This window comes from Dermochelys coriacea, chromosome 15 (assembly GCF_009764565.3).
Source record: "Dermochelys coriacea isolate rDerCor1 chromosome 15, rDerCor1.pri.v4, whole genome shotgun sequence".
NCBI classification, from domain to species: domain Eukaryota; kingdom Metazoa; phylum Chordata; order Testudines; family Dermochelyidae; genus Dermochelys; species Dermochelys coriacea.
This window is the reverse complement of record NC_050082.1, coordinates 6,236,366-6,260,996: the sequence shown is the minus strand read 5'-3', so window position 1 is coordinate 6,260,996 and position 24,631 is coordinate 6,236,366. Positions and strand designations below refer to the sequence as shown.

Below are 24,631 nucleotides of genomic sequence, written 5' to 3'. Positions count from 1 at the left end.
CTCTCTCATGTAGGGGGTGGAACTGACCACGACTCAGCCTAGGGGCAAAACTATTTGGCAGGGTCCTTCGTTTCAAAAGGAGGAGGAAAAAGAAAAGAGGCCATTATTCCTCTGTAATCAGTAAATTGGTGCAGGAGCAGAGACTGGCGAGGAATAGTTTGTTGGCGAATTGCTATTTGAGGGTGATTTATTAAAAAAGAAGAAAAAAAAGAAAATCATTGCCAATCAAAGACTAAATTTTGCTCAGATGATGCAGAATTTAGGCCTGATGCTGTAGACAGCATTTTGCAGGTCAGCGAAGGGAGAAGCTACGCTGTGCTTGTGCCTCCTTGGGAACTTTGCATTCGTTGCCCAGAACGCCCCGTGTTACTGGCAAACCATTAAATCTTTTCTTGACTAGACTTTGCAATGTAATCGGCACTGGATTCGCTTGGGAATGGGAGATGAGCTTTCTAGCATCTATATTTGGGCGGGGTGGGGGTCTGATGGGGTGATTCCTTGCAACAGTTAGATTAACCATCTTGTTCTTGGGATGCACTGTATGTAGTCTCTTGTGCAACCATTTGTATAGATCATTGGTGAAATTATGCTCTCCCTTTCCTTTTTGGAGTCTTTCAGCTGAGTTTCCTTTGATTAGGTAGTGACTAACAGCTTATCGCACTAATTCTGATTGATCTTTGCTCAGTGTCTAGGGTCTAAGAATAATGACACCATTCAGAAATGTATAATGTGAAAGGGCTAAATTATGGAAGCATCTAGTACAATCGCTGTTATTTATGTAGTGCCAAAGGCATGCTAGACACTTTGTAAAAAGGAAGAAAAGCTCCCTGCCCTGAAGAACTTACAGTCGAAATAGATATTATTCAGAAGGAGAATGGGATGAAAGGACACAGCAAAGATGCAGAGCAGTCGGGGTTAGAACATGTCTTGCTGAGCCAGCATTTCTTGGCTGATTTTCTTGTAGGCATCACAGCACAGGTAGGTCTTGAAGGGAATTTGAAAGAGGAAAGGGTAGGGGCCTAGGAGCTGCTGTGGAAGAAAGCACAGAGATAGTTGTGGGAGACATGGACAGACAGGTCATCGAGGCTGAGGTTGGTTCAGCCGTGACTGCAGGTCACAGGGGCAACACAATAATAGAAAATAACAGGTAAACAAATTCAGGAGGACTATAAACGGGTTTGATGGTGAGGACAAAAAGCTTGAACTAAACATGGTGGAAAGCGAGGACATCAATGGAGGGGTATCCAGGTATGGAGTGATGGAGCCGGAGTAAAGAGTATGAATGGGAGTAGGGGGGAGAGGGAGGGGCAAGGAGTGTTGGCAAGGAGGAGGGTACAGTAATTGAGATGAGGGCCTGGAAAGGACTTTTGTGGGTGTGGACAGCAAGATGATGATGGACCTTGAGATGTTATGGAGGAAGGACTTAGACATGGCCTGGTTGTGTAAGGCAAAAGAAAGGGGAGGGGTCAGTGATGGTCCCTAGGTTACAGCCTCAGTGACCGGGAGGATGGTGCTTATTGGCGACAGCAGCAAGCACCACAGGGGAATGTGTGTGTTGAGGAGGCACATGTGTGGCCATGTTCATTTGTATTCTCCTTCATATTCACCATTAAAGGAGCACAAATGCCAACACCAAATATCTGGGGCCTTCCTGTGCTGACAGGTGCCAAATAGGCTTTTTTGTTATCCACCAAACTAAACCAAGGATCTCAGTCCATTTGATAGTAACATACCATCCCCATGGTCAGCAGGCAATGGGCTCCTTCTTCCCACTCGCCTGTTCCCAGCTGAAGATGAGTCTAGCAGCTTCCATCTGCTTCTCTCTCTGTTCACCCAGTTGGTTAAGAGGAAATCCACTCAATTGCTGGAAGAGTTGGCAGCGTGGTGGGAATGTTATTGACTTCCAGGAACACCATGCAGACAATCTGCAAACCCTCGTGCTGCTGTGTATGTTTCAGTGGGAGCACTGATGTGCCCCACTGGCTGAGGTCTTGCACAAGAAATCTGCTCATCTTGTTCATTTGCCACATGTGACTTTTGGCTTGCCTCAGTGAATCCTCCAGATCTTGCCTTTCTGTTGAGTTCCTGCAATTTGTGGGTTGTAGAGGTACAGATCGGGGCTCGTGCACAATTGAGAAGTATGTGACCCTCTTTTCCTGAATCCATATAGATGATTCACCCCCGTAGGGCCAATGTGCTCTTGTCTTTGCATGAATGTTGATTGGTATGAAGCAAAGTCACCACTGCATCTTTTACGGAGTGAGAGGGTGATGCACCCATGGGCCTGTGAGTCCTGTCGCACTCAGAGGCAGTGTATGAACCCTGGCAGACACACTAGGGAAGGAATGCTGGTATTCAGTGTGTGAGGATCCTTCTGCCTTGGCTCTCACTGAATTTTAATACCAGAATCACTGGGGGTTTTTTTTTGTTTTTTTGTTTTTTTCCCTCTCCTCCATTGGCAGTAGGTAGCACAGTACAAATGAGTGATTTCAAATTCCCCTCCCAACATCTCAGCTCAGTCACAAGTTACTTCAGAGAGTTTGAGCTCTGGTCCTGGCCACGGGAGTCCATGAAGAAAGGGTCAGTTACCACTTCTGAGTCTCACTGGTTTTTCCCTTCATACGTGGAGAGGTGTGGGCCGCACAGTGCGTCGCTTTGTGTTAGTAGCTCCAGCAGCCAGGTTCCTCGGCAACCCTCTCTGATGAGTCCAATTTGCCACACACATCAGGGAACCATCCCCACCCCTCCCAGGGAGAAAGCTGCATTTTCACACTTACACCTATGGGCAAGTGGGATTTGTGTGCATCAAAGTTGGTTATAGGGAAGGGAAGGGAGGGAGATGTCATTGATCTGAGCTGCCAAAAAGCACACCTCCCTCTTTGTACGTGTGCATGCATAGAACACCCCTTAAAACAAATTAGAAATGTGAGAATGCCTCCCTTTGTTTAAAGCATAAACTATCTTCCCCAGATAAGGGATGTCCCATTCAGGAGAGGGTAATTGTACCCTTCCCCCCCTAAAAAAATAGCTAGATGAAGAAATAATTGGATACGTGAGGTGTGAGTTTCTCCAACGAGGTGGCAAGGGGAACATTAAAGGCCCAATCTCTCCACTTCATTCACAGCTGCTCGTATGGTAATTGCTGTGTTATGGTTTCTAATTATCAACACAGTGGGGCGGCTTTTCTCCCTATCCCTAGCGGGGTCATGTGTGCTTCTGTTGGGAGTCCTGGTGTATCCCCTTCTTCTGGGCATTCCCTTCTGAGCCCCTCAGCCGCTGCTCCATGGATACCACTGTCAAGTAACTCAAGTCTGGTGGAGCTGGTATCTATCGCCTCCAACCCTCTCCCCTAGGCCCAAGGGACTCAAATGTGCTCCGCTCTCATGATGGTGTTGCTTGCTCTCGTGGAGTCCCTACAAGTGTGTTAAATCTGTCCCACCTCCCAGGTTGTGGGTATGCCCACCTCACGCTCATGCTGATTTCCTGCTCTTCGGGTGAGTCTGCAGGTCAATGTTTTTTCAGGTCATCTCCCCAAACAAACAATCCCCAGGGGTCAGTACTAATTATTATAATAATGTGGTGGTTATAACACACGAGAGCTATGGCAGAGTTCAGCATGTTTCCCTCACTGACCTCTTACCTGGGCTTCTGGTGGGCAAGGCACAGGACTGGGAGGCGGAAGAACAGGGTTCTTTTCCCAACTCTGTCACAGCCTGCGTCTGTGACCTAGGTCAAGTCACTTAAGCTTTTTGACCCAGATTTTCACAGATATGTAAGTGTTCTTCTGATCATCGTTCTAACACCTGACTTAGGAGTCTCACTCATTGAAAATCAATGGCAGTGTACCGAAATACATTTAAAAATCTGGGCCTTTGTGCCTCAGTTTGCCCTTTGTTAAAACGGGGTGATGCCCACCTATCTCACATTGGGGTTGTGGGATTTCACATCATGGTTGTATGTAGCTGTGAGAGATTTCTTCCTGTGGGAGGCATATCATATAAGGTCAAGGTATAATTCATATTCTTTTGTGTGCATGTCCCCTGTCAAAGGCCCTTCTTCATGCACTTCCCACCAGGCAGTACTGCAAAAGAATCAACGTTCCAGGGTGGATTTGATTTAAATCACTAGTCAGGAAGACTTGATTTAATCATGGTTTTCTACATAAAAGTGCATTCTTGTTGGTTGTTATAACCTTAATGCATATTCTTCACAACTCAGAGATAGATGTAGGTTTCATTTTTAGAAGGTACACACTATACATTTTTAAAGTGATTTATTTTGAAAACTTTTCAGGTTAGTTTTACAGCTGTATCAGAAAATGAATGATTGTTTGGTTATTTCATTTACCAAAGGCAAACTGGGAGGTGAACTATCTCCAATTCAACAGGTTAATCATTAATATTTGGAGGATTTTCTTGCCAGGTTGTATTAGGAGGAGAACATCACCTGACAGGCATTTGAGTTGTTTTATTTAACTAAAACAACATTAAGTATTCTGGATTTTTTTCTTCAACAGCAAACATAATATTTTAACAAAAAACATATGTCCCTCACATTTATCTCCAGACTTCTTCTCCTTGTCCAGATCTATTCCGCCCCCCAACAGTCTTCTGTTCATTGAATTTTTTGAAACTTTTTACTTTTAAAGAGAGGTAAGGAATTGACTCTGTGTATACAAATTTGCAGAGGGACAGTAGAGTTGAGGTCTGTTATTTCTTACCTCTATATATTATTTATTTATTTAAAACATTTTTGCTGTTAACAAGCACGTTACCTCTGGAGACACAAATCCACAGTTTGAGATCTGCAAAACTAAGCATCTCTGATGGTATCTTCTATGCTGAGCACTGAGTCCCATTGGGTAGATAGAAAGATTAACCTAAATAATCTATATAGAAGCCTGTGGAACCCCATAAGATTGGGTCCCTAATCCATGAACTATTAGAACTCATTTACAAAATGTTTCTTAAGCATTACATGAATATATTGTCTCATACTATAGAATTAGAATTTATAATCCCTGTTCTATGATGAGATATCTTTGAGCTATAATGTATCTTAATTAAAACTGTCTTTAGATAAGTTTTTTCCTCAAAAAGCATTTTATCAAAAAAATCTGATTTAAATAAAAAAATCCGATTCTTTTAATTTTTTTTTTTAAATCATTGATTTGTATCCACCCTGCAACATTCCCCTGTTGGAAGCAAGACCTGATGTTGTCCAGTCGTTTGGGCACTGGTCTGGGAGCCAGGAGACAAGCATTTTAATGTGACCACTGACCTGCTGGGGTGGCTTAGGCATGTCACTTCCCCTCTGTCTGCTTCTTTTTCCCCTCCCACACTTTGTTTTGTCCCTTCAGAATGTAATCTCTTTGGGGCAGGGGCTATCTCTTACTAGGTGTGCATAGACCAGCAGGGTCCCAATCTTGTTTGGCTCATCCAGGCACCACTTTAATACAAATAATAATGGAGAAGTACATGGAGTTCTTGTTGTCTTAATTCCCCACCAGCCACCTTGTGGGAGACTGGTTCACCACCAAATCTGCCACGTTTAGACTTGAGCACTCCTGCTCTCCAAGGCTGTTGCATCTCTTCTGTTTTATTCTGTTTGTTTGTTTCCTTAGCACCATCTCAAAGGGGGATTGCAGGGGGGGGAGAAGAGCTACGAGGAGCAGACGTGCAGATTCATTTTGAGGATTCATAATGCTACATTTACACACCGCACTGCCTGAGGAAATTGGATAGATGAATGCCTGGTCATGCTGCCAGTGCAACGGGTTAACTCTCTGGATTTAGCTTATATCATTTCACGAGAGCATTTACGGCCTTTACTGTGTTTAGTCCCGGTCGCTCTTTGGCATTGTTGCATCTCCAACCCCTTTGTGTGTGTGTGTGTGTGTGTGTGTGTAGATTTTCAAATAAAATAACACATCTATTCAAACCCAGTCCACATTAAATATTTATTGTCTGCAATTTGTTCATATGGGTATGATAACTGGACATTAGAAAAGAAAGGGAGCTAGAGCTCAGCTGCAGAGAAAGGTGGCCTCTTGCGGAATTTCTAAAATGGCAGTGTCTCTCTCTCTCTCCGGGGGGGGGTGGGGAGAAGGTAAAGTACTCAGAATCAGCCTTCAGCTCTCACAAGCTACGTTTCCCTCTGCCCCAGCCCATCAAGGGGTCTGAACTAAGAAAATAGCTTGAAAAGAGAAGCCCATTGAACAGGATTGGGAGGTAACTAGAGTCAGCTGCCTGATCCTTTAATGCTTTACAAGTTATGACGCTGCTCAGAGGATACTCGCGTCCATGGGGAGTGAGGAGTGGAACCTGTGGGAGATAGGGGAGCTGTTCCTGGAAAGACCGTGCTAGCACTGTGAGCCTGCCTGGCATGGCTTTCTATCCCCATGGGCTCCTGTCCTTTCCTGGTTCACATCAGTGCCCTGTGTACAGTGGCTGATTTTAAATAACGGCTGAAAGGAATGGGGAGTTCACCATAAATTGAGGCTGTGTGTGCTGCTGCCTAATATTAAACTGTTAACGAGGAGGAGATGTACTTGTGTGTTCAACACTGTGTACAGTGGTACAGCACAAATCTTCACTTTCCTCCCAGGAGAGAAGAAACATGCCAGATACTGCAAAGATGTCTTCTGCTGTGTTGGGGAGTGTCCAATTGGAAGACCTTCAGTAACCAAGATCTGTCACTAAATGTGGCCTAAAGAAATGGTACTGCATTTGCCTGCAGTGATCATTTTGTAGCTGTAATGCCTGCAAGGCTTACATGAAAGGGGGCATCCCTGTAATGGCACTGCCTTGGCTCATAAATGAGGTGGGTTTTTATCAAAGTATTGTTTCCCTGTCTCTTATTCACAGCACCTTTGGAGAGCTGAAGACCGTCCGCCTGCCAAAGAAAATGGCTGGGACAGGATCTCACCGTGGCTTTGGATTTGTGGATTTCCTCACCAAACAGGATGCCAAGGTGAGCTTAGTGGCACAGTCCTCTCTCCCTGTCCCTCCTCCTTCCAGCCCTCAAATTATGTCTGCTTTCTGGCCTTTCAAAGAACAATGGCCTTGTCTAGGGTAGGATTCAGGCCAGATTTCAGCAATCAGTAGCTTACTTTACTGTGGCTTTTCTTGTCTGCACTTGGATTTTGCAGTGGTGCATCTTCCTGGGTGCTTGGCTAGCAATGGTTGGAATGTTTGCTAATTCCCAATGTAAGCGAGGCCTAAACTATGGAGTTACCCTCTGAGGCCTTCACATACAGGGGGATCCGACTGGATGATCACAATGGTCCCTTTTGGCCTTGGAATCTATGAATCTAGGAGTAGAGTTTTTGACTGGCCAGAGAAGCTGTCGTGACAGCCCTGCTGTCATGTAAAAACCCACCAAATGGTATTGTGTGGCTCGATGTTGAATAACAACACAGGAGGAACGAACACAGGTTTGGAAGTTAGGAAGATTCCTTGGTCCAGTCCTGGTTTTGTCACTGGTTGATTCTGGCTGGACAAGTTATTCCCGTCTTTGAGCCTCCGTTTCCCATTTGTAAAATGGGCATAAAGATACTTCCCTAGTCCTACCCTTTGTCTGTCTGGTCTATTTAATTTAAGTTCTTTAGGGCAGGGATTGTTTCCCGCTATGTGTATGTACAGTGCCTATCACAATGGAGCCCCAATCTCAGCAGATACTATTCTTATACATATAAGAATAATCCAAGGAATTCCTGGATCCCAGTTGTCAGGTAGATGGCAGCCTGGCTCCAACCAAAGGGGCCCTGAATGGGGCTGGAGATTGGTTCGCTGAGCCTGTCCACCTCAGCACCCTCTACTGGCTGTTGTATGTGTTTCTACAGTGTCTCGAATGAGTTGCTGTATCCCATACCCTGAGGCACAGGGGTTGGGACTTGTGGCAGGAAAAAAAAGCAGCAAGCCTCAAAACGAAGATTTTGGCTTTTTATGCTCTGCTGCTCCTCTTCCTGCCACCTGTGCCTGTAAGGGGGACAGATGCATCAGAGAGGCTTCCTAAGCTGTCAGCTTGTCTCCATGGCCCAGGAAAGAGTAAATTCCACTCCCAGAGTCTGTTCAGGCCCTTTCTCCCTGGCAACATTTACTGGCTGCACTGACAATCTTTAGTAAGCCCCAACATGAAAACATGGACACAAATGAGATATTAGGAATGGCAATATACAAAAACCTATAGGAGAACACTTCAACCTCCCTGGACACACAACAGCAGATTTAAAGGTAGCCATCCTGCAGCAAAAAAAACTTCAGGACCAGACTTCAAAGAGAAACTGCTGAGCTTCAGTTCATTTGCAAATTTGACACCATCAGTTTCGGATTAAACAAAGACTGTGAATGGCTAGTCAACTACAAAAGCAGTTTCTCCTCCCTTGGTGTTCACACCTCAACTGCTAGAAGAAGGCCTCATCCTCCCTGATTGAACTAACCTCGTTATCCCTAGCCTGATTGTTGCTTGCATATTTATATCTGCCTCTGGAAGTTTTCAATACATGCATTTGACGAAGTGGGTATTCACCCACGAAAGCTTATGCTCCAATACGTCTGTTAATCTATAAGGTGCCACCGGACTCTTTTCCGCTTTTACAGATCCAGACTAACATGGCTACCCCTCTGATACTTAACATGAAAACAGTTCAATGTAAATCCAACTCCCTGTCCCTGGCAGTTCATCCCCAGTCTTCCCACAGACTTTCCTCTTTTCCACGGCCTGCCACCAGAACCACCCTACTTCCTCTCCCAAGCCCGAGCATCTGCTCTTAAAGAGGCCCTGGCTCAAAACAGGGCTGGTTGTCCCCAGGCCCCCTGCCCCTAAAGGGGCAGACTTCCCTGTTACAGGTTTCCCCTGGGCAACATCCCTCAGATCTGTAGTCCAGTGTGTGACTTCATTCGTCCCTAGACACCAACAAAGCAGTAACTCTCGAGTGCACAGATTCTGTAGTGCTGGGGCATTGCCCTGCCTGGTCTTGCTAAGATTCTGAGCATACAGTAAGTGTGCCACCCATAGAGAGAGAGCTTTGTGCTTTTCTTCCTTTTAAGGAAAATAGCTTTGTTTTCTGTTTCTTTGAGAGATTTAATTGTGTTAAGAAAGTGCACAGCAAGTTCATTCTATTGGCTGTCAAGAAAAGAATGAACCACGTATCGATGAGTAGGATTCTGTGTATTGTAAACCCTTGCATAACTGGCTCCCAGTTCAGTGCTATGTGAACTAGAGAGGTGGGAGGCAGGCTGAGAGACCTCTGAGCTGAACTGTTATGGACTGTGGAAGAAGAACCTATTGTAAACATAAAATGTTTGTTGTGTGATAAAAGTGCTCTTAGTTCCTGTGAACTGCCTTGTCCACCTGTTTCGCAAGGCAATTCCAATGACTCTGAGTGAGTGAACTGGAATTTTCATAACAGCCTAAAGGAACTGGGTACCTAACTCTCTCTCAGAATCCATTGTGTTTCAAATGGGTCTTTTAGAACCAGATTCTGATCCCCTTGCTCACGATGAGTAGGACATTATTCCACAAGTAGCCTGTGATAGCAAGCTTTTGTTGTAAGGTGCTATTCTAATTGAGTTACTGAAGCTGAACCTCCCATCTGACTTTTAAATTGTAAAGTCTTCAAGGCAGGGACTCTCTCTCTCACTTTGTTAATACGGCTCCTGGTCCAATGGGGCCATGATCACCTCAAGATGCTCCTATAATAAGATTAACAATCCACTACTGAAATGCAGTCACCTCTGGTGTATGACACAACTGCAGAACACAGCAGCCCTAGACTCGTTAGAACAGGAACTGAAGGGTATCACCTCTAATAATTGAAAGTGAGGAATGATCAGAATTGGAATGTAGCCAGGGCAGCAGTTTTTAACATCCTGACTCTTGTTAAAAAGCACTTTGGGATTTTTAACAACCGCAGGCCAGGTCGTTGGTTTACATCTCTTCTGAAAGATGGATGTCAAGTTTAAAGGTATCTGGTTTTGTGGCTGCATGGAGGAATTTGTTTTGCCCAGATCAGTGTTGCTAAGCACATTGATTCTGATTAAAGCAACACTAACTTATTTGTATGTTTCCTAGAGTACTCATTGCAGAGAGTTGGGTTGTTTTTAGCTAATACTGCAGGCAGAGTTTCTGCTTTCCTTCCGCCCTGCTGATATAAAAATACATCTGCCTCCAAATAGAAATTGCCCAGTCAGGAAAGATGTTCAACCCTTAAAACAAACTTGAGCTCAGCTGGCATTGTAGGGAATGTCCTCAACTGGGACTGTTTCCTTTTTAGGAAGGAAAGGAAATTTGTCAGCAGTCTAATGTTATCAACCCTTTGTCCCTCTAATGACTCTGGCCCTAAGGCTCTTACACTTGGGTGTTTAATAGGGCAATGGGGAATGAAGAGGCAAAGCAGCAGTGTCCCCAAAATTAAAACAGTGTTTAGAGATGGTGAGGAATAGCACCGAAGGGAGATTAAATGAGCGGTCCAGTCTCTTGATCTATGACTTTCCAAATCCCCAGGCCATCAGACACCATTACAAGCAGACTATCTCTTCCATCTGCACAGCCCAGTCCTCAAACAGCTTGACTAGCTGTCCCTTGGCTTTGGAATCCATCTCAGAATTGCCCTTCTGGCTTTCAAAACACCTTCCATCAACTTGTTCCACCCCACCTTCTAGGCCACCTCTTCCTCTCTCTATCTTTCCCTGTTCATTTTGGCTTATCCAACACCTGCCTCCTCTCTAACCCTTTCCAGGACCTGGCCACCAGTACTCTCAGCAGCACCACAATTCAATAGCTCATCAGGAAGCACATTTTGAGCATGTGTCTGGTGCTTCCTGGCTATGTTCTGGATTTAGCTAGCTGGTTTTCTTTAGGCTTTTTTGGAAATGTTTTGTATGCTGTTGGTTCACATCTGCATGGGCTCTAGATGCCTTTTAATGAGCACCCTGGAAGTGGATTACAAATAAGCAACATTTAATTTATTACTGAACTTTATAAAGCATTTTGGGGTGCAGTTTGTTTAAATTTCCAAATGAAAACTGCATTAGGCTGATTTAGTCTATTCACAGCACATGGAGCAGCCAACTCTAACTCAGCTGGCTGACTCTCCCAAAGCCATATTGTAATTTTAGGACTCTGTAAATGGCACTTAGCTAGCAAAGAATTCCTGCCATAGCGAGCTGATACATTAAGCTAAACCAAACAATGTAAAATCAGATCCACAAGGGTTCAGAAGCAAGGTTTTAAACATGAGCATGTCCTTTTTTCCTTAAACACTAGGCCTGTAGTTTTCATGCAAGCTGTAAGGCATTTTGAAAGCCAGGGAGAATCGTAAGGGTGGTGGAGAGTTGGAGAGGGAAGGATGCTTTATATTTTCATTTACCTGGCTTGGGTTGTACTAGCAGAGGTTGCTGCTGCTTGGTTATGGTGGAGTTCCTTTTTGATTTGCATTTTTCAACAATCAAGGGCACCTAGAGCTTTTAAAAGTGTATCGATGTAAAGAGATACTAGTAAGTGGAAGGTTAGAAGTCTCCTCCAATGAGTTTCAGTCTTGGATGAACAGCTGGCCACAGCTCTGGTTATCAGCCAGTAAGTCGGATGGGGATAAAGTGTGATCCTGAGGATTGAATTCACCCAACCTCCTCTTAAAAGGTGACCTGAGACGGAGAGAGTGTGTTAGGTTTCTGTTCATTTCCTTTATGATGAATAAAGAACATCAGAATTTTTTTCTCAGTTTATATTAGTGATATCAGGAATGTCAAGTCTCATCTTGCCTGTTTTCTTTTGGAGAAATTCCAGAGGTGCAGGCTTGAGAGGAGCCTTCTCGGATCTTGAGATGTAAACGGTCTGAATAGAAAAAAAATCACTGTCCGTCTATATCACGCATGGTTTCTCTGGTGACTTCGCAATATCTTTCTTGTTCACTGGTTGTTCATAGTCTTCCAATGTAGACATGACCTGAATTTCTAATGTTTAAAAAAAAAAAAGGAGGATTAAAAATAAAGAAGAAAAATATCCTTGTAGGCCTTCTTCATATCTCCTAAAGAAATAAAAAAATGGCACAAACATATCTTTCTTTCCCCTGCACCTTCTTTTGGAGGTCATCTTGAAGGTGGTCCCACAGACACTATAGTTCCCAGCATGCAGTGTTTTTTGTTTTTTTACAAACGATCAATAATGCTCACATTTATTAACAAATCTGTAAACTGGCAATACAAATTAAGTCAATATATTTGAGCACAGAAATAAAGAACACTAATTGGGTTAACATATTCAAGCAGACTGGATGGAACATCCCAGCATGCTGGGACCTGTGGTCTCCACGGGCAGCACCCTGCGTTAACAATACAGGTGGCTGCAGACAGCTTCATTTGATATAGATGAGGTGCCCAGTTGCCTGGCAGGTTACCAGCTGGACCCCCCAGTAGGGCAAAATATGGCTGCCCTGGCAATACGTGCTCATTCCTGGCTGTTCTCAATACAGCCTTTCTCTTCTTCGGGTTGTGGGAAGTGAGAAATTAAAAAGTATAAATTAGCAAATGAGACCTAGTGATTAGAGCTACAGTTGTTTGCCAGGGGTGGAATTGCTCTTTGTGCCAATGTAAACAGCCATCACAATTCCCTGCTCCCGAGTCCTCCTCCTACCCCTGGACTATTTGTTTAAGCCAACACACTGCTCTGCTAATTGGGTAACATTCCATGTGAAAATAGGCCTTTAAAACAACAGCGGCGGCAAATAAAAACAGCTGTAGCTGCAAAAGTACTAGGAGGAGAAAATACACCCAACTGAAAATTAATGCATCCATCCTTTTTCAGTTTAGGATCATATAGTTTATAGAGGAGAAGAGAGAGATGAGAGGTCAATAAAATAATGAATGGGGGGAGGGCAGGCAAATCAGGAGCTCCTGTTCGCACTTTTCTTTTAGAATGTTAGAATGGGGGAGACATTCACTGAAACAGGCAATATATTGAAATGGCAAATTTTTTTTTATGCAACAGATAATTAATCCGTGGAATTCATTGCTTCAGGAGCTTTGTAGGAGTCACATAAAAGGATTACACATTTATGTGGATAAGAACATCCATGGTTATGTCTGGATAAACGTATATGCAGGTTATAACGTTGCCTGCTTCAAAGTAGGAACCAGCCATCAACAAAGTAGGGCCAGTAAGAAAAATAATACTCCCCCTTTCCTCCCCTCTTTGGCAGGTTAGTCCCTAAGGGTATGTTTACACTGCATGGTAAACCCACATCTGCGGGACCCGGACTTGCGGACTCGGTATGTCCATACCTGCGCTTGAACGTCCAAGCTGCATGATAAACCTGGATTTACGATTGCTGGACCCAGGTCTCACAGCCATGCTCTCACACTCACACTGCACTATGCAGACCTTTTATCTCTACTGCAAAATGACAGAAAGGACTTGGACCTGAGTCCTAGTGAGACTCAGGCTGTGACCCGTCCCTCAGCAGGGTCTAAAGATCTGGTTCCTGGGTGTTTGCTGAGCTGAGTCAGGCTGATTTATGAGAGGATGGAAAGGGGGCTTGGGTTCAAACGTGAGACATTAGGAAGATTCTTCCAACTTCCTCTAAAGTTTCTAAGACTGGTCACTGTAGGAGACAGGAGTCAGACTAGGATAATTCTGGTATCCTGACCCAGTGCCAGTCTGAGTAACTCCCTACAATACTGTCTGTCTAAATTGTCACTGTTCTAATTGCATATGCTGTTCAAATCCTGTCCTGAGTAGTTGTGTAGTGTATGCTGTTAAAAAGCTCTTGTGTTGCACCCCAGACATGGCTGCAATTTCACTTCCTGGCAAATTGATTCGTTTCTCACTCTACATACATTTAAGTCACTGTAGGTGTCCCATAGAAGTCAGTTTACAAACCTTATAAACATGTTTTATTTCAGTCTTATCTGACACATTTATGAGAATATTTTAGTTTTCCTAAATGTGTCTGGGCTTGTTCTAAAGCACTTTGCAGTCCCTTGGAATGAATGGAGCTATAGAAATGCTGACTTTGTGTGTTTGCATAATGGGGCGCACTCCTGCAATGTTCCGAGCACAGCTCCAAGGATCAAGCCAGTGTTTCCTGAGCGTTCCCATTGATCAGCTGAGGATCTAGAAAGTCTGCTGTGTTAATGGTACTGCCAGCACTTGTGCCTTCAGTGTCAGTGTGAGGTCATAGTCTTCCTCACGTTCTTTAGCAATAGCAAATAGGGAAACATTCAAACCTTTTTACTGTATGAGAAACAAAAACACAACAATGAAATAGGAGGCAATTCTATTTTGGGGTTCTGATGCATCCGGATTTGCTCCCGTGACTTATGCTATCACCAGAATTTAGTGGAAGTGAAGACTTCTTACCCCAAGTAGCTGGAGTTCTCAAAATGCATTGCCTCAGCGGACCTACTTAATCATAAAGCTGTGCTCTGGAATCATGCTTGTGTTTCACTCTCTCACTGTGACATACCAGGAGAGTGACATGGTCTGCGGTATTGTCAGATTCCATGGCCAGAAGGGACCACTGTGGTCATGTAGTCTGACCTTTCCTGGTGTGAGAGACTTAGATGACTGCTCCCATTCTAAACAGAAGACCACACTCCAGGTTGTACAGCTGTTGTGTTGCGCTAAACATATGCCTGGAGGCAGTGCAGAATGGCACATCCAACCTGTGCCAGTGTTTCTCAATTGCACCCGGTTTTATGTCTCCTCCCCTTGCCCCCCACCAAATGCATTCGTAAGATACCATGCTGCAGAAGACTGCTCTTCCTAGGAGAGAGAGCTGTCTTCAAGGGTATGTCTACACAGCAATTAAACACCTGTGGCTGGCCTGGTCAGCTGGCTCAGGCTTGTGGGGCTCTGGCTGAGGGGCTGTAAAATTGCAGTGTAGATGTTCACACTGGTTCTGGAGCCTGAGGTCAAGAACCCTGCAAAGGTCAGGCTCCAGCCTGAGCCCAGTTAACCCGAGTCAGCTGACCCAGGCCAGTTGTGGCTGTGCCACAGGTCTTTTATTACAGTGTAGATGTACCCCTTGAGTAGTTGGATTTCAAGGGGAAGACTCCATAATGCAGGTGTTTAGGAACATCAGCACCCTGTCTGGATCATGAGGTGGGAATGGACAACAGGAGATGGATCACTTGATGATTACCTGTTCTGTTCACTCCCTCTGAAGCACCTGGCAATGGCCATTGTTGGAAGACAGGATACTGGCTTAGATGGATCTTTGGTCTGACCCAGTATGTCCATTCTTATGTAATGCCCCCTCCCCCCACAATTGGATGTCTTGGGGTTCCAGGAGTCCCTGTAGATTTGGTTTTGGGTTTTTTTGAGGTGGAGGGAGGGCAATGTCTATTACTTAACCCATACAGATATTAAGTTTGTTTCCTTACATGCAATTTCTTTTCCCCCATGCCCTATTAAACCTTCAGAAAGCCTTCAGCGCCCTGTGCCACAGCACACACTTGTACGGCAGGAGGCTGGTCTTGGAGTGGGCTGATACGGAGGAAACAGTGGAGGCCCTGAGACGGAAAACAGCTGAGCATTTTCACGGTAATGTAGTAGCATCCAGCCAGATGGTGAATACATCTGAGACAAGTGTGTCCCTATCTGGCATGGTCAGACCGTTCTTTCCCAGGAGCTGTCTGTTCTCATGGGTTGGCAAATGGATGGTGGAACCCGAGAACATAACTGCAAGGTGTATTGCATGGTGGATGTGGAAACCAAGGATGTTTCCTGTGCTTGTAGAGTAAAACGCACTGAGGAGCAATGGAGGGAAGCCATACCCTGGTAATGAAGGTTGTGCTAAGGAAAGGTGGCATGAAATCCTGAATACTCCTTTGCTCATGCCTGCCTGTATGCATCTGTATGTTGACCCTTTTATGCACTCACTGGAGCAGTCAATCCATGAAATGATTTTCTGCAGTCCATATGGGTTCACTAGTCTGACAATGCTGTGGGTAATTCCAAATATTTAGGCATCCCATATAGGAGATGAGGTGGTAATGGTCAGGAAGCTGTTTTGATACCCATGGCTCTGAGTAATAAGGCAGTGGCACTGTGCATTATGGCGTAGTGGATAGAGCATTGGGCTGGAACTTAAGAGACTCTGTGTTCTATTCCTGGCCCAGCCAGTGGTCTGACGAGCCTCAGTTTCTGCATCTGTAAAATGGGGGTGGTGCTACTAACCACCTTTGTAAAGCACTTCGAAATCTACTGATGAAGAGTTCTACATTAGAGCATGATATGTGCTTTGGCACCCTGAAATGCCACATCCCCATATGCTGTGTGTTAAGGTAGCATGTTTAGTGCCTGGAATGACTAATTTACAAGAAATACAGGCCTCCAGAAGGAGGAGAATGAAGTCCAGGTAAAAATGGAACAGATAAGAAGTTGAGAGTTGAACAGTCTTGTTTGGATCAGATTCCAGAAGCCGACATTTCCATAGATAACCCTACTGCAGACTTCTATTGACAGCCATTGACAAGGGCCAATGCGTTGGTTGGCAAATATTTGTGTAAGAAGCTCTCCCCTGGGTTCAAGGACTATAATGCAGATCAATGCTCCTCCTTCAGCCTTTCAGCACAATCTGCCCCCAACATACACATGCCAGCTGCCTCCAGAAAAAAGGGTTGAGATGGGTAATTCCAGGAAAGCATTGAAAGCATCAGTTTACGTACATGGCGATGAGAAGCAAACCTCACTTCTCCCCCACCCTGGAATAGAGGACTGCATGGGCAGTGGTTCTTGACAGACATTCAGGTTAGGAAGACAGTCTCCAGTGAAAGGGATGTGGTTGGATCCCTCCAGATGGACCAGCTGTTGAATGTGAAGGGGTGACAGTCAGCTGTTGGTGAGAGGCAGGAAAGCAAGTGAGCACTGGAAATAATAGGCGAGCCACTGGTGTAACCTAGATACCACAAGGAAGGCCTGGCATGTGCAAATGCCTGCCAACAAAATTGAACCACCAGGGGGCGTCAGTGCACCGAGGGGGAGGAATTGTGCACATAAATGGCTCCAGACACGGCACTTGGAGTTGGAGATGTAAGGTGGGGAAAGAGGTTTCCTCAAGGTGACCCTAGAGGAGAAGGGAGCTGCAAGAAAGGTGATTTATTTGTCCCTAATATACTTAGAATTGCCTCCCCCTCTGTTTTCATAGTCTCCAGAGCCCCTGTGCCACCTCGAGGGGTCATTTTAAAAACGGATCTTGACTTTCCCTGGTGACTGCAGATCTAATAAAAATGCAAACTGCTCTCCCTGCTGTGTCAACCTCCCCCTCAGCCAGCTCTGCCAACAAGTCACACTGGGCTCTAACAGGTGCACTGTTTTCTCTGCGCTTGTTCTTCGTCTGGTTTTGTTTTCCCTGAGTCCTTGGGATCTTAATGTCCTAGCATTTGTATTATCTGCTGTGGATAGAAGTTGGAAGCCAAACTGGCACCATGTCCCCAGGATCTTAGCTGTGGAACAAGAGACAGTTCAGTAAGCCACATCTGTTTGGAACTGAAAATAAGAGCAGTGTCTCGCTTTGAATCATTCTTGGTGTGAGAGTGCTGGGAGATAGGGAAACAGACTGATTGGACTTCAACCCCTGCCCTTCCTACATGCGCACTGGCAACTGCCCCTGGCTAATTGTTACTTCTAGTTGGCATTCAGTTACTTTGTGCTTAGCCCTGTTTTCAGGGAAATACGTAAGAGGCTGGACCTACTGGACTGGACTCAGGGCTTGAACCTGGAGTCCACTGTGAGGGCATCTACTTAAAAGGAATGTTCTTGAGCAAGCATCTCTGTCGGACAGTGAGCAAGTGCATTCAGCTGTTAACTGAAAGGTTGGTGGATTCAGTCCCTCCAGCGATGCTGATTTTGTTTCTTTACTTGGATTGTAAGCCTCTTGTGTTTGTACAATGCCCTGATCCAAATTCAGCCCTATGGGTGCTTCTGAAATATACATATTTAATAGCAATGCCCCTTCTGGACCCTGGGTTCAGTGGTTGCCTGAGAGCCCAGTGTGACTATATCTGGGACTTAGCTCATCTCGTAGTTGCCTGGAGCTTTCTATTCCAGCATATAGTCCTTCAAAGCCACCCCCAAAGGGAACCTGACAGCGTTACTGGGAGCTGAATGGGAAGTGTGTTCCACCAGGCTCTGTGTGGCTTCGGTCTGCCATGTTGGAACATGTGGGAAACACATACCATTGCTGTAATATTGCAGAAAATGGAAGGGCTAGAAATAAGCATAGGTAAACTGCAGCTGCATCTCTCCCTTCCATCAGCAGCCTCTCTGATGCACCTTCAGCATTGTTTTGGTCAGTATAGCATGTTAGCTGGGGGTGGGGAGGGGCTAATTTTTTCCATTGGTGGAGCCAGGCATATTGTGGGTCTGCACTGTGCAATACCCAGCTTTGTGCCAATGCACTGCAGTTCTGCTCTGAAACCTCTTTGACCCTCCCGTCTAGCCCAGTGCTGGGACTCTAATACTGTCCTCTGAATGATTGTTGGAATAAAAAGTCTACATGTCTGTGTCTGAGAGCCCCAAACTCTTGTCATTGGTGATTGTAATCCAAAGCTGCTTCACCATTTATTCCCCTGACTTCCTCCATCCCATCTTGCCATGCAGCTAGTTGTTACTGTGGCACAGATTGTTATAACCACCCACGTGCTCGTCTCTCCAGCCGTGTTTCCTGCTCCGCGCTGGCCGATAAGGGAGCTATTCAGACCACAAGCACCCATCAAGCAAGGCCACAGTGTAGATTAGCAGAGTGAGAGTGAGTCATGGAGCAGAACGTTTTTCATTTGTTGCCAGCCGTGAGCATTCCTGCTGGGGGCACACATACTGTGAACATACAAACACCACCTGAACCCGCTTCGCTCTGCTGAGGCCCCGCGCTGCCTCCTTTGCGGAGAGCACGCTCCGTTTTTCTCCTTTCTTTCTGCTTCCCAGCGAGCCATTTCCATTGAAGCACATGGTTTCCCCTGCATTTAGTGCACCCCGGGGTTCTTCCAGATAATGCATGGGACAGCCAGGTTTTTTATGTGCAATCCAGTGTGTACGCCTTACCTTGAATTTGTGGGCAGCTTATATCGTGCTTTTACCCACAGGGGTTGGGCCCTTGGCCATGTAGAACACAGCCTTGTTTTCTTTCTCCTGTGTCTCCCAAGAGACAGAGAACACGGCATCTTGCAATGCAGTAGACGTTTCAAAGAGGAGCATAAGTCGCTCCAAAGATCAGCAGCCTTAGAGGGCAGAAAGCATCAGTAGGGAAGGCGGAAAGCTCTGCTTTTCTGGGTACAGCATCTTCTGTCCCTCCCCCTCCCCTGAATTGGATTTTAAAAGCAAACCCACATAGCAAGCAAAGAAGGGGGTGCTCTGGCGGACATGTGCGTGGGAGGGAGCTCGGGAGAGGAAGAGAAGTGAACATAGCAGAGGAAAGTAAGTAAGCTGCCGGCTGTGTCTCATTCATCCAGAGTGCGGTTCAAACAGCAGGCTCGTGGCTGAGAGAAGCTTTCAGTCCTTTTGCAGGCTGCAGTGCCTGTGAATTCAGCAGAGCTCATACAATAGTGCCAAAAGAATCTGATGCAGAAATCTTTGTTTGCTGGCCTCTCAGGCAGAAGGGAAATGGCTTTGTTTGGCTACACGCTCAGGTTGTTTTTTTTAAAAAAATGCCCCCCTTCCTGTTCTTTTGTTAAATGCAGGTAAGGCAGTGTTGTGGGTTAATGCTCTTGCCTGGAGAACTGGGTTCAAATACGACTTGCATCACTAGCAGCCGGCAGCCATGCCAGCACCCCACCACCACTTCTCCCCAGGCTCACTTGGGCTGTGAGCTTGTCCAGTCTTAAGCGAAATAGGGTCAGAGCTGGTGGTTGCTTGGATTGGGAGACCCCACCAAAGATTCAAAGTTGCTGCAGGACGTGGTGCTGATGAGACAGTAATTGATGCTTTGAGTAGACACTGACATAGCACCTAATGGTACTGGGGGTGCTGTACTGGTGGTTTTATGTTTTGGGTGACACGTCAAAATAAGGTCCTGACCATGTGTGGTCATTGGAGATCCCATGGCACAAGAAGAGGGGTGACAGCTGTGTAACCCTGGCCAGTCTCCAGTAGCAGTCATTGCGGTCTTTCCAATGTTGTTCTATTGCATGCATTTCTAAGGTCCCTTCCCCATAGTACCTAGGCACCTGGACCTGAACTGATTACATCCCTCGACAGATTATATGTCCCTGTAACAAAGCTGCTCACTGACAAGAAGGAAGCGGGGTGTGGTGTCCAGTGTGCACAGCCATGATTGCCCCTCATTTACCTGGTAGGGGAAATCCAGCAGGAGAGATCTTACCTGGTGCCTTCTCCCAGGTAGCATTCTGCTTCCTGGTTCTTAGTTTGAAAGCGGGCTCTGCCAGCCTCAGTGATATAGGGTAGGCATGGGCAGGGTGCAGGCAAGAGATGATCTTCAGGAGAGCCAGACTCAAGTCCAAGTTTGGGGATTTAAAGAATGGAGGCTGTGTTCTTGAAACAGACCCAGAGTTAGACGGGCAGACAGTCTAGCATAGTGGTTTTCAAACTTATTTTCTGGCGACCTAGTTGAAGACAATTGTTGATGCTCATGACCCAACGGAGCTAGGGATGAGGGGTTTGCTGTTTGGGAGGGGCTCAGGGTTGGGGTGCAGGGTGAGGGCTGCGGGGTGGGGCCAGGAATGAGGTGTTCAGGGTGTGGGAGGGGGTTGGGGTGCAAGAGGGAGTCAGGGTTCTGGGCTGGGGGTGCAGGCTCTGGGGTGGGGCTGAGGATGAGTATGGGATGCAGGTAGGGGCTCCGGGTTTGGAGGCTTTCAGGGCTGGGGAAGGGGATTGGGGTGCGGGCTTACCTCGGGCCACTCCCGGACAGCGTTGCAGCGGGGGTGCTAAGGCAGGCTTCCTGCCTGTCCTGACACCGCAGACCATGCTGCGCCCCGGAAGCGGCCAGCAGCAGGTCCAGTTCCTAGGTGGAGGTGCGCAAGCATCTCCACGCGGCTCTCACCCAAAGGCACCACCCCTCTAGCTCCCATTGGCTGGTTCCCAGCCAATGGGAGTGTGGAGCTGATGCTCGGGGCAGGGTCAGCGTATGGAGCCCTGTGGCCCCCCCTGCCTAGGAGCCAGACCTGCTGCTGGTTGCTTCCGGGGCGCAGCTCAGTGTCAGAACAGGTAGGAACTAGCCTGCCTTAGCTGGTCAGCACCACCAACGGGACTTTTAACAGCCCGGTCAGCAGTGCTGATAGGAGCCGCCGTGACCCAGTGCCTGCGGACATTCCACAACCCAGTTCTGGGTCACGACCCACAGTTTGAAAACTACTCGTCTAAGCACGTGCAGCCCTGGGTGGACCAACATGAATACTGCTTATGAGGAGGGCTGCTATCTGCCTAACTGGCTGTGGTTTCCAGGTGGCTTTCAGAGTCCTCCTGTGGCAGTAACCTAGCCTTGAGGGCACAAAGGCATGTACCACCATGAGCAGGGCAGCATCCAAGAGGAAAGGGAGGAGGAGGAGGAAAAGGCATTTCTGCCCACCCAGGCTCTGAGTGCCCAGGAGCAGAGATGAGTCTAGCAGGACCCTGAGACATGGAGAGCAGACATCCTACATTAAGGGTGAGGTCACTATTGTTACCAGTTCTTCCAAGTGCTCCCTTCCGCCAAAAAGCTCCCACTTCTGTATTGTCGGGAGTGAATGACTTTGCATGCCGGTCCCCACTTCTGCTCTACTATCCACAGCTGAGGAGGACAATCGGAGCTCGGTGTCCTCAGCGTACTGACAGCACAGCGGTCCCTTCCTTGGGCTGATAGAGCATTCTTTGCTTCCTGCCCTAAACTCTGTGCGGCGTTACTGTGCATTGTTCAACAGCTGTGTCCTGCCACACCAGAGGGGCTGCCGTTCTGTGGGCAGTGAAGTGATGCCTGTATAGTTTACAAAGCACTTCGGGATCCTTTAGGATCAAAAGTGCCCCAGAAATGCAAGTGGTCTGTATTCACTGAATATATCTGTAGACTCTGGTCACGTCAGGCTCAGGACTTGTATAATGAGGTGGTGCCCGTCTATATCACGCTGCACTGGCGGTGTTATGCAGGCAGAGCTGCAGAACGTAAGCCTGGACTACAGTACACCTGGCTCTCTTCCTGGTTATTAATAGAACTTGCATAGAAATGTGAGCAAACAATTAACGTGTCATGGAAGTTTCTGCACATACTAGAATAAGGCAAATGTCTGGGCAGGACAAACGTGATGAATATTCCATATCCCTCATAGATTTCAGAATGTACCCCTTTTGTAGTCGTGTCATTCCATGTTTCATGCTAATTCATAGTAAAAACTTAAAGTATTTTGAAACACTTGGGGGGGGGTATTAAAAAAGCCCCTTTTCAGTTTCTTCTTCTTTGTGGCCACAACAAGGTTGTACAGGTGTTGCCAACATTAATACCTTATGTGTCCGTGTGTAGGACAGGCTTCACAGTGCCAACGAGGAGGGAGATGGGTTTGTAACAACTTGTCCATTTTTTTTTTTAACATTGGATGACATGGTGCATGCTCCAAGATTGCTGCGGCCCACACTTTCACTAAATGTTTGACTTGCACCAACAATAAACTCCATCCTCTTCATAGTGATTCTCTTAGACCAGTGGTTCTCAACGACCAGTCTCTAGACCTTTGTCTCCCTGACACAGTTTAGGAAGGCAGCAAGCCGGTCTCTGGTATCAAAAAGGTTGAGAACTACTGTCTTAGACCATATGGATGGGTGCCCTTTTTAGCATTTCTATACATCAAAGTAAGTACAGACTAATAGATTTTAAGGAAAGAAGGGATCATAATCCTCATCTAGTCTGACCTACCAAATAGCACAGGCCAGAGAATCTCACCAACTGATTTCTGCATCCAGCCTATGGCTTCTGTAGGTACCTTTTAGAAAGATATACAGTTTTGACTTCTAGACTGCAAGCAATGGAGGATCCACCATTGCTAGAGAATTAGGTCCAGCTAGAGAATTAATTTTCCTCACTGTTAAAAGTATGCACCTTATTTCTAATCTGCATTTGTCTAGGTTCATCTTCCAGTCATTGGATCTTGGTTTTTGTTTTTTGCTCGACTAAAGAGCCATCAGCTATCAGAAATCTCTTCCCTATGTAGGTTTTTGCAATTGTCATCAAGTCACCCCTTAGCCTTCTCTTCAGCAAACTAAATAGATAGTGTCTTCAGACTCTCACTTGTTTTTCAGTCCTCAGATGATTTTGTAGCTTTTTTTGAAACCTTTCCATGTTTTTTCCAACTTCCTTTTTGAAATGTGGGTACCAGAACTGGACGCAGTATTCCAGAATGGTCTCACTACAGCCATCTATAGTGGCAGTAACACCTCCCTACTCCTAATAGATATTCCCCTGCATATGCATCCAAGGATTGTGTTTGCCCTCTTATCATATATTAGTATAGCCTCTTTTTAGTGCTCTTTTTTTGTATACATTTTCTCTTAATACACAATCCAAGGTTTTAAATACTTTTTTTTATACATCACATCATTAGTCTGTGGAACTCAGTGCTATGAGATGATATTGAGGCAGGAGCTTAGCAGAATTCCAGAAAGTATTGGATGCTTTTATGTTCAAAGAGAACATCCACTGTAATATTGGGAAGAAAAAACAATTGTAAAGGATAGAAACTCTTCTGCTTAAGGACATAAAACAAGCTAGAGCTCTGCTCTGGTCTAATTTTTAAGTTAGAACCAAACCCAAGCTCACCTTTCCGAATCCTTCCCCCGGAACCCGATTCAGTGACATTGATGCCTCCTACCCATGGAGCTGGTACCGGCAGCTGCGTGCCCTGCTCCTGCTGTCCACCGCCCCCTGCTGCGCTGTGTGCACCATGCAGTAAGAGATGCTGCAATTTCTCCGCACGCTCGCTCCACAGCGCGCACAGTGCAGGGAGGTGGCGGCCTGCAGGAGTGGGACACGCAGCTGACACCGGGCTGATCACATGGGCAGGAGTTGAGCTGACCCAGCCACGGCCCAAGAGGAACTTGTACTTGAGTCCCCATTGGGTTTGGGTTAGGTTGCAGGGCTATAAAGCAAACACTAAAGGCTTATCTACAGAGAGATAGAAGAGTTAATTCGAATGATCTAAAGATGTATGTAAAGTGGATTAGTTAAACCCCATTAAACCCCTGCATGAACACTTAATTCATTTCTGAAGTGAATTAAACTAGACTGAATTAAGGCCACTTTAATTCTGACTAAGTGCATCCACACGGGGATTTAATGTGGCTTAATTAATACACTTGAAAAATTCATATGGATTAGCTCTCCTGAGTGTCGCTGTATAGACAACCCCTAACTGGGGGGGTGTCGGGAAGAAGCTTCCCCCTGTAGGTAGGTTATTAAAGGGGTTTCTTCCATTTTCCTCCAAGGCATCTGGTGCTGTCCACTGTCAGACATGTGCTGGGCTGGGCGGCCCACTGGGGTTATCTCTTATGGCATTTCCTATGAGCCTGTATGGCAGCTGGTCTGCATTCAGCCGCTTGAGGCTCCATCGTACCCTGCTCCAAGGACTTCCGTAGGGCTCTGGATTCCTGCAGGGATGGAGTTGGGTGATGGGAAGAATTTTCCCTAGAATACTTTTCCAGTATGGGGGAGTTC

The 24,631-nt window shown here is 46.1% G+C and overlaps 1 protein-coding gene across 4 annotated transcripts in view; it reads left to right on the top strand.

The window, feature by feature from the left end:
- RBM19 (RNA binding motif protein 19) overlaps positions 1 to 24,631 on the top strand; it is a 114,522-nt gene that overhangs the window by 62,216 nt on the left and 27,675 nt on the right. For 3 of the 4 annotated variants that reach the window (XM_043497809.1, XM_043497811.1, XM_038373136.2), the window contains exons 22-23: positions 6,867 to 6,972; positions 15,423 to 15,543. In XM_043497809.1, coding sequence (XP_043353744.1) covers positions 6,867 to 6,972; positions 15,423 to 15,543 — 227 coding nt within the window. Of the gene's footprint in view, positions 1 to 6,866; positions 6,973 to 15,422; positions 15,544 to 24,631 lie in introns of those variants that run through there. The other variant, XM_043497812.1, reaches the window with a different exon arrangement.